General features: G+C 49.6%; 1 protein-coding gene across 1 annotated transcript; it reads right to left on the bottom strand.

Annotated features, from left to right (window-relative positions):
- Nucleotides 1-3686: 3686 nt before the first annotated feature.
- Nucleotides 3687-9784, bottom strand: LOC138355859 (SUMO-interacting motif-containing protein 1-like). Its single transcript, XM_069311402.1, has 4 exons — nucleotides 9665-9784; nucleotides 9042-9204; nucleotides 4940-5117; nucleotides 3687-4431 (listed from the first exon to the last, which is right to left on the bottom strand). Exons 1-4 carry the CDS (start codon nucleotides 9782-9784, stop codon nucleotides 3687-3689), a joined length of 1206 nt encoding a protein of 401 aa, XP_069167503.1.
- Nucleotides 9785-12405: the final 2621 nt, after the last annotated feature.

The raw sequence follows: 12405 nt of genomic DNA, 5'->3' as shown, positions 1-12405 counted from the left end.
GGGGAGGGGAGGGATCTGGTGGGGGGGGGTGGAGGGATCTGGTGGGGGGAGGGGAGGGATCTGGTGGGGGGAGTGGAGGGATCTGGTGGGGGGGGGAAGGGATCTGGTGGGGGAGGGGGAGGGATCTGGTGGGGAGGGAAGGGATCTGGTGGGGGAGGGGGAGGGATCTGGTGGGGAGGGAAGGGATCTGGTGGGGGAGGGAAGGGATCTGGTGGGGGAGTGGAGGGATCTGGTGGGGGAGGGGGAGGGATCTGGTGGGGGAGGGGGAGGGATCTGGTGGGGGGAGGGAAGGGATTTGGTGGGGGAGGGGGAGGGATCTGGTGGGGGAGGGGAAGGGATCTGGTGGGGGAGGGGAAGGGATCTGGTGGGGGAGGGAAGGGATCTGGTGGGGGAGGGAAGGGATCTGGTGGGGGAGGGAAGGGATCTGGTGGGGGAGGGGGAGGGATCTGGTGGGGAGGGAAGGGATCTGGTGGGGGAGGGGAAGGGATCTGGTGGGGGAGGGGGAGGGATCTAGTGGGGGAGGGGGAGGGATCTGGTGGGGGAGGGGGAGGGATCTGGTGGGGGAGGGGGAGGGATCTGGTGGGGGAGGGGGAGGGATCTGGTGTGGGAGGGGAAGGGATCTGGTGGGGGAGGGGAAGGGATCTGGTGGGGGAGGGGGAGGGATCTAGTGGGGGAGTGGAGGGATCTGGTGGGGGAGGGGGAGGGATCTGGTGGGGGAGGGGGAGGGATCTGGTGGGGGAGGGGGAGGGATCTGGTGGGGGAGGGAAGGGATCTGGTGGGGGAGTGGAGGGATCTGGTGGGGGAGTGGAGGGATCTGGTGGGGGAGGGGGAGGGATCTGGTGGGGGAGGGAAGGGATTTGGTGGGGGAGGGAAGGGATCTGGTGGGGGAGGGGGAGAGATCTGGTGGGGGAGGGGAAGGGATCTGGTGGGGGAGGGGAAGGGATCTGGTGGGGGAGGGAAGGGATCTGGTGGGGGAGGGAAGGGATCTGGTGGGGGAGGGAAGGGATCTGGTGGGGGAGTGGAGGGATCTGGTGGGGGGAGTGGAGGGATCTCGTGGGGGGAGGGAAGGGATCTGGTGGGGGGGAGTGGAGGGATCTGGTTGGGAAGGGGGAGGGAGCCAGCGGGGGATGTGAGGGGAAGATGCCAGCGGGGGATGGGAGGGGGGAGGTGCCAGCGGGGGATGGGAGGGGAGGGTGCCAGCGGGAATGGGAGGGGAGGGTGCCATCGGGGGGTGAGGGAGGCAGCTGGAGAGAGAGGGGGAGGGGGGAATAGTTCCACCGTGGAAGGGGGGACAGGCGAGGCGAGGCGAGATCGCTGGGCGAAGTGTCAACAGCGCCAAAGGGGAATTGGGCGGGAAATGGCGTCGAAGTACGGGGCGGCGGCGGCGGGGGCTGGCGACGAGCGGGCGGGCAGACAGTCAGTCAGGCAGGCGAGACATTTTTCCCAGACCCTGCGAACCAGGCAAAAAGATTTCCAATTCCCGGAGAAACTTTCCCAATCAGCTACAGAATGGAGGGAGTTTGAGAGCCACAATGGTTGCAAGTCCGTGACGGAAGATGGAGAGAATTGAAGCGGCCCTTGTTGGCCGTCATCTTGGCGTCTAAGTGGGGGGTTGGGGGGGGGACCGGCTCAAAGATTACTTTTTTTTAGGGGGTGCCAACGGGAGACAGAGGTTTACAGCTCCTACTGACAAGGAGGATCACTGCTTCTGAAAAGGTTTACCGGGATACAGTTTCCCTAAAGGTTCAACGGGAATCCATTCCCGTAGAGGTTCAACAAGACATTGTTTTTCTTTTAGGGGGTGCCGACGGAAGACAGAGGTTTACAGCTCCTACTGACAAGGAGGATCTCTACTTCTGAAAAGGTTTACCGAGATACCGTTCCCCTAAAGGTTCAACGGGATTCCATTCCCATAGAGGTTCAAGGAGAGACATTATTTTTTGCAACATTTAAATACATTTTCACTATCGGACAATACTCCTTTCCAAAGGAGTTATAAGTTTCAGTGAGGAGGATACGCTGATGCCAAGACGCTCATCTCAGCTGTGGATTAATGAAATCAGTGTAAATATTATTTTAATAACCCTAATGAAAAGAAAAGAAGCTAGGACCGAAAACGACAACAAGAATAGCGACGAAACCATCCACAGAAACGCCAACACGAACACGATTAAGGTAGTGTCTGGGATGCTCCCGGACGCAGGTTCGAATCCTCGTCACGGCCCTTGTGGATTTGTTCACGAACAGAAACGACAATAACAACAATTTTAGCAGTAATACAAACGACAGCAAGAATAACAACGACACCAATAACGACAAACTACAACAAGACCCACAACAACAAGAGAGAGAACAAGCACGACAGCCCTGACAAAAACGACACCAAGAAAGAAAACGGAAGCAAAAACTAGAACGACAGGAATAAGAAAACGACAGTAAGAATAACAACGGACACCAACAACAGCCACGACGAACAGACGTCATGAACGACGACCGCAACAACGGCAGCGATGTCTGCAACAGTATCAACAGTATCAACAACAGCAAGAAGACACACATTAACAATAGCAAAGACAGCAATAGCAGCACCAGTTGAAACAGTAGCAGCAGCAACAGTAGCAGCAGCAGCAGCAGTAACAGTAGCAGTAACAATATCAGCAGCAGAAACAGCAGCAGGAGCAGCAGCAGGAGAGTACAGAGACAATCAGGTGGTCGCAGTATCACAACACAGGAAGGAAGAGGCAAGAGAGGAGCTTGCTTGCCCCTTCTACCCAAGTAAGTAATTAAAAAAACCTCCTCTGTAATTACCCTACTGGCAATCTTCTTACTAACTTGAGAAGCCAGCCAGGGCTTGCCTCCTCCCTCCCCTTTCTCTCCCTCCCTCTCCCCTCACTCTCTCTCTCTCTCATCCAAACTTTCCTTCCTGCCTTTCTCAATCCATTCGCTCCTCTTGGTTTATTTCTTTCTTCCGTCTACTAACCCATTCATTGTATGCCTTCTCCACCTTTCCGCGCTCTGACCCCTTTTATTTTATCTATATTTCCCTTCTTTATCTCCTCCTCTCTTATTTCCTCCCTAATTTGTTTTTTTTTAATTCTATCTCCTTTTCTTTCGCTTCAATTTCTTCCCCCCTGCCTCCCACCCCTCTCCTCCATCTCTATTATAATTTCTTCATTCTATCATCTTCATTAATCCCTCCTTCCGTTCTTCTCTTCCATTCTCCTTTCCTGCTTTCTTCCTTCTTCCATACTCGTCGACTGTCATCCTAATATTACTGGCTGGTACTGTAATTAGCTAGTCAGATAGCTAATTGGCTAGTTTGTTAATCTGCTGGTTAGATGTCTAGTTAACTAGGTGGGCTGCTATCCTAGGGAGTAAGTCGTTAAGTCGCCAATAGCTAGTTGGTGATGATAAGGTTGCCACTGGTGTCCTGAAGATTGGGACCAATCCTGAAGATTGGGAAAGGGAGGATTACATAAGAATGAAAGTCACCGCAGAAGGCCTATTGGTCCATACGAGGCACCTCCTATTTCTATCCACCAAAACTCATTCCTATGTCTAATCTACGCTTGAAACAATCAAGAGATCCTACTTCCATTATGCTACGCGGCAACTGGTTCCACAAAACAACCCTGTGACTGAACCAGTATTTACCCAGGTCTTTCCTAAATCTAAACTTATCCAATTTATTCCCATTGTTTCATGTGATTGGCACTGGTGACAGAAAGAATGCCACCGCTGACAGAAAGAATGCCACCGCTGACAGAAGGAATGGCACTGCTGACAGAAGGAATGCCACCGCTGACAGAAGGAATGCCACCGCTGACAGAAGGAATGCCACCGCTGACAGAAGGAATGCCACCGCTGACAGAAGGAATGCCACCGCTGACAGAAGGAATGCCACCGCTGACAGAAGGAATGCCACCGGTGACAGAAGGAATGCTACTGCTGACAGAAGGAATGCCACCGCTGACAGAAGGAATGCCACCGCTGACAGAAGGAATGCCACCGCTGACAGAAGGAATGCCACCGCTGACAGAAGGAATGCCACCGCTGACAGAAGGAATGCCACCGCTGACAGAAGGAATGCCACCGCTGACAGAAGGAATGCTACTGCTGACAGAAGGAATGCCACCGCTGACAGAAGGAATGCCACCGCTGACAGAAGGAATGCCACCGCTGACAGAAGGAATGCTACTGCTGACAGAAGGAATGCCACCGCTGACAGAAGGAATGCCACCGCTGACAGAAGGAATGCCACCGCTGACAGAAGGAATGCTACTGCTGACAGAAGGAATGCCACCGCTGACAGAAGGAATGCCACCGCTGACAGAAGGAATGCCACCGCTGACAGAAGGAATGCTACTGCTGACAGAAGGAATGCCACCGCTGACAGAAGGAATGCCACCGCTGACAGAAGGAATGCCACCGCTGACAGAAGGAATGCCACCGCTGACAGAAGGAATGCCACCGCTGACAGAAGGAATGCCACCGCTGACAGAAGGAATGCCACCGGTGACAGAAGGAATGCCACCGGTGACAGAAGGAATGCCACCGCTGACAGAAAGAATGCCACCGCTGACAGAAGGAATGCCACCGGTGACAGAAGGAATGCCACCGGTGACAGAAGGAATGCCACCGCTGACAGAAAGAATGCCACCGCTGACAGAAGGAATGCCACCGCTGACAGAAGGAATGCCACCGCTGACAGAAAGAATGCCACCGCTGACAGAAGGAATGCCACCGCTGACAGAAGGAATGCCACCGCTGACAGAAGGAATGCCACCGCTGACAGAAGAATGCCACCGCTGACAGAAAGAATGCCACCGCTAACAGAAAGAATGCCACCGCTAACAGAAGGAATGCCACCGCTGACAGAAGGAATGCCACCGCTGACAGAAGGAATGCCACCGCTGACAGAAGGAATGCCACCGCTGACAGAAGGAATGCCACCGCTGACAGAAGAATGCCACCGCTGACAGAAGGAATGCCACCGCTGACAGCAGGACTGGAACAGGCGCCAAACTCTGGCACTTCGATAATTGGCAAATGCATGGGAATCATCACAACGTAATTACTAATAAACTCAACTTCAATGCATATGGAACCAACAAGTTCTACAAGGGACCAAATTACAATTACAAATACAATTATAATTACAAATACAGCAGGAGCCTCGTCAGCAATACCTATATTAACCCTCCAAGTGGTTGGGCTATTACGGGGCTATTCATGCCCGTGCCACCTTTAGGGTGGCTTAATCTTTATCAATCAATCGGTTGGGCTACCATTCCTTTCACCCCGTCCCATCCCAAATCCTTATCCTGACCCCCTTCCACGTGCTACATAGTCGTAATGGCTTAGCGCTTTCCCCTGATAATTCCCTCCCATCTTCTTGCGAGGAAGTCAAGGCCACGTGTCTTGCGGCTGGCAGCGGTGCGAGTCGTGGCAGCGCCCAAGTCACGTACCGCATGTAAACAAACACACACGGGACAAGAGGAATTATTATATAAACGATTACCAGAAACTTGGAAAAATTTTCATCTAGACCCAGGGATAAAAACGTTTGAGATTTAAGTCGTGTTTACTACATTGACAGGTGATTGCAGGTGTGTTACAGGTGACAATGATTACAGGTGTGCTACAGGTGGCATTGATTACAGGTGTGCTACAGGTGGCATTGATTACAGGTGTGTTGCAGGTGGCATTGATTACAGGTATGTTACAGCTGGCATTGATTACAGGTGTGTTACAGCTGGCATTGATTACAGGTGTGTTACAGCTGGCATTGATTACAGGTGTGTTACAGGTGGCATTGATTACATGTGTGTTACAGGTGGCATTGATTACAGGTATGTTACAGCTGGCATTGATTACAGGTGTGTTACAGCTGGCATTGATTACAGGTGTGTTACAGCTGGCATTGATTACAGGTGTGTTACAGGTGGCATTGATTACATGTGTGTTACAGCTGGCATTGATTACAGGTGTGTTACAGCTGGCATTGATTACAGGTGTGTTACAGGTGGCATTGATTACATGTGTGTTACAGGTGGCATTGATTACAGGTGTGTTACAGCTGGCATTGATTACAGGTGTGTTACAGGTGGCATTGATTACATGTGTGTTACAGGTGGCATTGATTACAGGTGTGTTACAGTTGACACTGATTACAGGTGTGTTACAGGTGACATTGATTACAGGTGTGTTACAGGTGACATTGATTACAGGTGTGTTACAGGTGACACTGATTACAGGTGTGTTACAGGTGACACTGATTACAGGTGTGTTACAAGGTGGCACTGATTACAGGTGTGTTACAGGTGACATTGATTACAGGTGTTACAGGTGACACTGATTACAGGTGTGTTACAGGTGACACTGATTACAGGTGTGTTACAAGGTGACACTGATTACAGGTGTGTTACAGGTGACATTGATTACAGGTGACACTGATTACAGGTGTGTTACAGGTGACACTGATTACAGGTGTGTTACAGGTGACACTGATTACAGGTGTGTTACAGGTGACACTGATTACAGGTGTGTTACAGGTGACACTGATTACAGGTGTGTTACAGGTGACACTGATTACAGGTGTGTTACAGGTGACACTGATTACAGGTGTGTTACAGGTGACACTGATTACAGGTGTGTTACAGGTGACACTGATTACAGGTGTGTTACAGGTGACACTGATTACAGGTGTGTTACAGGTGACACTGATTACAGGTGTGTTACAGGTGACACTGATTACAGGTGTGTTACAGGTGACACTGATTACAGGTGTGTTACAGGTGACACTGATTACAGGTGTGTTACAGGTGACACTGATTACAGGTGACAATGATTACAGGTGTGTTACAGGTGACACTGATTACAGGTGTGTTACAGGTGACACTGATTACAGGTGTTACAGGTGACACTGATTACAGGTGTGTTACAGGTGACACTGATTACAGGTGTGTTACAGGTGACACTGATTACAGGTGTGTTACAAGGTGGCACTGATTACAGGTGTGTTACAGGTGACACTGATTACAGGTGTGTTACAGGTGACACTGATTACAGGTGTGTTACAGGTGACACTGATTACAGGTGTGTTACAGGTAACACTTTCGAAAGGTGTCGAGACTGAAGAAGAAAAAGAAGAACGAGAAATAACAAAAATGTAAATGTTCTTCAACCCATCCTCTCTTGTACCTTGAGGTGTTTTCGGGGCTTAGCGTCCCCGCGGCCCGGTCGTCGACCAGGCCTCCTCGTTGCTGGACTGGTCAACCAGGTCTATCGCCATTTTTTTACAGATTCGATCATTCCGTTCCAATTACGTCGTACTACTACTAAGAATTCAACCACAGATATATTAATGTTGTATATGCATGGGTCTCCAAAAATTCAGTAGATGTTGCTTAGGATCGTACGTTTATGGGGAACAAAACAGTCGCATTTTTTACGGAGTGACAAATGGAGAGCACTGGGGCTATAGGAACATTACAGCAAGTTTGTAACCACGTTACACACAGAGATCACACTAACGTGATGCATCAAATAAACAAATCCACAAGGGCCGTGACGAGGATTCGAACCTGCGTCCGGGAGCATCCCAGACGCATGTCGTAGCTCAGTCGATTAAGGCAGTGTCTGGGATGCTCCGTGACGCAGGTTCGAATCCTCGTCACGGCCCTTGTGGATTTGTTCATTTGGAACCACGTCTTCACGTTAGTACTACAAAGTCCTCTTTCCAACTTAGCAACTTAGTACAAAAACGAACTTAGTGAAAATTACAAACACAATTATTAGGAAAAGGTGAAAATATAGAAGGAAGGAAACGCTATACATAATAAAATAACGATGCTGTGAGACAAGAGATAGAATAAGATGAAAAAAAAAAGCAGATAACCATGCAGCGAAGTTTTAAAGATAGAAAGTGGGAAGAAATTAAAAAGAAAATAAAAGTTGACCAAATCCAGAAGATACAGGGGAAATGAGTCAGACAAAAAACAGAAGAAAACGAGAACCGAAAAAAGCGAGAACAGAAAAAAACGAGAAGAACAGAAAGAAAACGAGAAGAACAGAAAGAAAGCGAGAACAGAAAGAAAACTAGAAGAACAGAAACAAAGCGAGAACAGAAAAAAACGAGAACAGAAAGAAAGCGAGAACAGAAAGAAAACGAGAAGAACAGAAAGAAAACGAGAAGAACAGAAAGAAAGCGAGAACAGAAAGAAAGCGAGAACAGAAAGAAAACGAGAAGAACAGAAAGAAAACGAGAAGAACAGAAAGAAAACGAGAAGAACAGAAAGAAAGCGAGAACAGAAAGAAAACGAGAAGATACGCAAAACAAATAAAACTAGAGGCATCACGTAAAGAAAAGAACCATTACGAAAAAGAGAGGGAAGAATCACGAAAAGAAAACCACATGAAACACGAAAATGAGGCGATAAGAATACCGAAAAGAGAACAGGGAAGACTCAAAAATAAAAAAGAGAACTAAAAATAAGAAGAATAGCGAAAAGAAACCAAGATCAATTAGGAGAGAAAACGGGAAGAATCGGGAGGAAGTGGAAGATGAATGGTGACCATATATATATGGGAGAAACAGAGGAAGACACAGAAATGGAAAGAACTCTTACAGCGGTGAGAGGAGACAGGAAGTGGTGCGACAGAACGTAAGAGGAGTAGACAGGAGATTATGCGGGAATGGGGAGGGTGGAGAATAATAGACAGGTAGGAGGTGGAGGGGGGGGAGGGAAAACGGGGAGGGAGGGGGTGATGGTGGTGTTGGTGGGGGAGTGAGAAGGGGGGGGGAGGGAAGGAAAAACGGGGAGGGAGGGGGTGATGGTGGTGTTGGTGGGGGAGTGAGAAGGGGAGGGGGGGGGGAAGGCCAAGACTCCTCTGCTGGGGAAATAATTAATACTCTTTTAGGCAGAGCATCTTTTTAATTCTGCGATACCATTCCAAAGACTCCTGGCGGGTGCTTTTCGTCACCTCGGGTTTCCAGAAACGCGTAAGATGCTCCCAAGGTTTTCGCGGGAGACGCGCACTTGACGCCACCCGCCGGAAGGACGACTCTCGCTCTCCTCCGACTCTACACGCGAACACCTCCGCGCTAGCGGGAAAGTAGCCCTTACCAGCCGAGTACTCAAGCGCGAAACTCGACTCCCGACCAGCGGTGAATAGTGGTAGGTCTGCCGAATTCTTTTGAGTCTTTCAAAAGAGGTTAATTACGTGATGTGATTTTTATACAGTAAAGAATCCCTGCCTTTCATGGATGTTAATCAACTTGGGGAAGAAGCGGGTGGATGCCCGGAGCAGAGGGAAGCTGCCAGTATGCCCGCAGCACGGTAAGGCCCGGTGTCGCCTGCACCCTTCCCCCGGTAGATATGAGAAACCATAACGGGGCCACTAAGATACGAGCGGGGCGCGGTTCAATTTCCAGACCAGAGCAAGGATTGGAATTGTATTCATTTTTGCCAATTTATGTTGGGCGGAATAACGCGTTGGTTCTGGCTTCGAGATCGTTTGGTAGTGAGGAGAGGTGAGGGAGAGGTGAGGGAGAGGTGAGGGAGGGGTGAGGGAGGGGTGGATGGAAAGAGGAAGTTGTTCTTTCACTTTCATTTTCCTTCTCTCAGTATGGCTCCCTTTAACCACCTTGCTAATACAATACATCACACTCCTGGGAGCTCCTCTCGGGTCGAAGGCCATCGATGAGGTCCTTCATAAGAAATTCACTGACCTGAAGAGGATGGATCTGAGGTTTGAAGACATTGATACTCACTATGCACATTACCTCGTGAATAGAGATGCCTGTCCCTCCCCAGGTTAACCTACTTGCTGAGATGTTCGCCAGCTTACAATAGCCACGACCTATGCGAATACGAATAATAATATATTCTATTCGGATATAAACTAAAAGGGGTACCCAGCGTCTGTCTCTTCCCTCTCTCCCCCTCCACCCAACTCGTCCCTACTTCTTCCTTCCCCCACCCCTAATCCTCCTCTCCCACCCCTTCTTCCCCTCTATCCTAAAATATCATAAATAACACTATAAGATCACCTTCACACATATTCGATTCATCAACACACACTCCACATAAAGACTAAGGGGGTAACCGTATCATTAAAATTTTGGGGGTTTAAAGTTGTAGCCACACCGTCTAGAGCAGCTAGGGGTAGACCCGAGGCTTCTGGTCTTTGCGATGCTTGCCAGAAACCAGGGACCCAGGGCCACATAACCTAGGTATGCCACAAGACACATGGGGCTTGGGTGAAATGTCATGACGATATCACCCGGTTCGAAGCCGGCCGCCTGCGGCAAAGAGGTTTTGAGGTGGAACGTGAAGTCCGTATACCGGATGGAGGGACCTTCTGTAAGCCTGACATAATAGCTTGCAAAGGTGATGAGGCCTTCATATTAGACACCCAGGTCTCTTCTGATAACTTCCCACTCTCCCGTCCACATCAGAGCAAGTGCGACAAGTACGGCACCCCAGAGATCCTTCAAAAGGTGAGGGAATATACCGGGAAGCACACAGCATCCGCCTCTTCGATAACCCTTAATTGGAGGGGAGGATGGTGCAAGGAGAGTGCACGTGGTCTACAGGATATGGGACTCACCAAGAGCGACCTTGAGATTTGCTCTGTGAAAGCCCTGACCTGGACATATTTCATCTACAGAATATGGTCCAAGACCACATCTAGGGGCAGACCACCTTAGTCCCAGGATCACCGTGCACAGGGTGCATAAGGGTTAACATAGTCTCGCTTAGGTGAACCGCAGCCAGGATAGCTGGTAGCCAACTATCTAAGCAGAGTCGTCATCTGGAGTACCAGTTCTCCAAATGGTTTCTCACAAGTGGGTGGATGACCTGGCCGGAGCCCACGAGTGGGTAAGGCGGCGGCCGGAGTGACCCCCATGCGCATACATGATATCCCTCCCGCTAAGGGGCCTTGTTAGGAGCTTCCACTGTGAATAGTTTGTTCCATGTATGCCGATGTCAAGTCGCCAATCCTGCCGCTTAGGCAGCTTGTTGTTTTGCCTTAAGCTTTAGTTCTTTGTAATGATATACTGTGCACCTCTTCCTTTGTGTGCTGTGTCCCATATAAGAAAAACCAAATACAAAATAATTTTCCATTTTGTGTATGTTATTATATGTTATTATTGTGTTATCATCATCATCATCTTAACTCTTGTGGGTTGTGATGAGATCTGCCATTTATGTGTATTTTAGTTTGTGTTTGATAGGGTATGCTTAGGGGTTCTTGAGGTTATCTTGAGATGATTTCGGGGCTTTTAGTGTCCCCGCGGCCCGGTCCTCGACCAGGCCTCCACCCCCAGGAAGCAGCCCGTGACAGCTGACTAACTCCCAGGTACCTATTTACTGCTAGGTAACAGGGGCATTCAGGGTGAAAGAAACTTTGCCCATTTGTTTCTGCCTCGTGCGGGAATCGAACCCGTGCCACAGAATTACGAGTCCTGCGCGCTATCCACCAGGCTACGAGGCCACTCCCAAGGGGTGCCTTCTCGCCATGGCCTGTGGCTGGGGGGATTGGTGCCCTGAAGCTACGTAAACACCCTGTACCCCACCGAAGTGTTTACGGGCTCACATGGACACTTCGTTCTGAGTAGCTAAATCTGAAACAACAACAACCAACCCCCGAAGTGGCAAGGGGAGTTAGGGGACAACAGTGTATTATGACTAGGTTTTCGTGGGGGTCGCGTTGCCACAGTGTCACTTGGTAGTCTATTCTTTCATGTCAATATATGTGTAAATATAAAGGATTCTCAAGTCAAATAATTACATTTTCAACTCTTGATTTTCATAATTTCAACTTGCCACATAATTTTCGGATTTGCTTATTTACGGAATTATTTATATCAAATTTATTTACATAGTTAGAATTGCCGTTAATTATTAAGTTTGATATATATCTTTTTGTTTAATTCTTTTATTTATTTTATTTTATCCTTTTATTTTGTTCCTTCATGGAATGAGGTAAGTGCAACAATAACATCTAAACGTTATTACAAGCGGGTGACCCACCCTCAGTGTTAACAGCGAGTGACCCACCCTCCCCCACCCTCAGTGTTACCAGCGGGTGACCCACCCTCACCCACCCTCAGTGTTACCAGCGGGTGACCCACCCTCAGTGTTACCAGCGAGTGACCCACCCTCCCCCACCCTCAGTGTTACCAGCGAGTGACCCACCCTCCCCCACCCTCAGTGTTACCAGCGGGTGACCCACCCTCCCCCACCCTCAGTGTTACCAGCGGGTGACCCACCCTCCCCCACCCTCAGTGTTACCAGCGGGTGACCCACCCTCAGTGTTACCAGCGGGTGACCCACCCTCAGTGTTACCAGCGGGTGACCCACCCTCAGTGTTACCAGCGGGTGACCCAACCTCAGT

The sequence above is a fragment of the Procambarus clarkii genome, chromosome 69 (genome assembly GCF_040958095.1).
Source record: "Procambarus clarkii isolate CNS0578487 chromosome 69, FALCON_Pclarkii_2.0, whole genome shotgun sequence".
In the NCBI taxonomy this organism is placed as follows: domain Eukaryota; kingdom Metazoa; phylum Arthropoda; class Malacostraca; order Decapoda; family Cambaridae; genus Procambarus; species Procambarus clarkii.
This window is presented reverse-complemented; position numbering and strand designations above follow the sequence as displayed.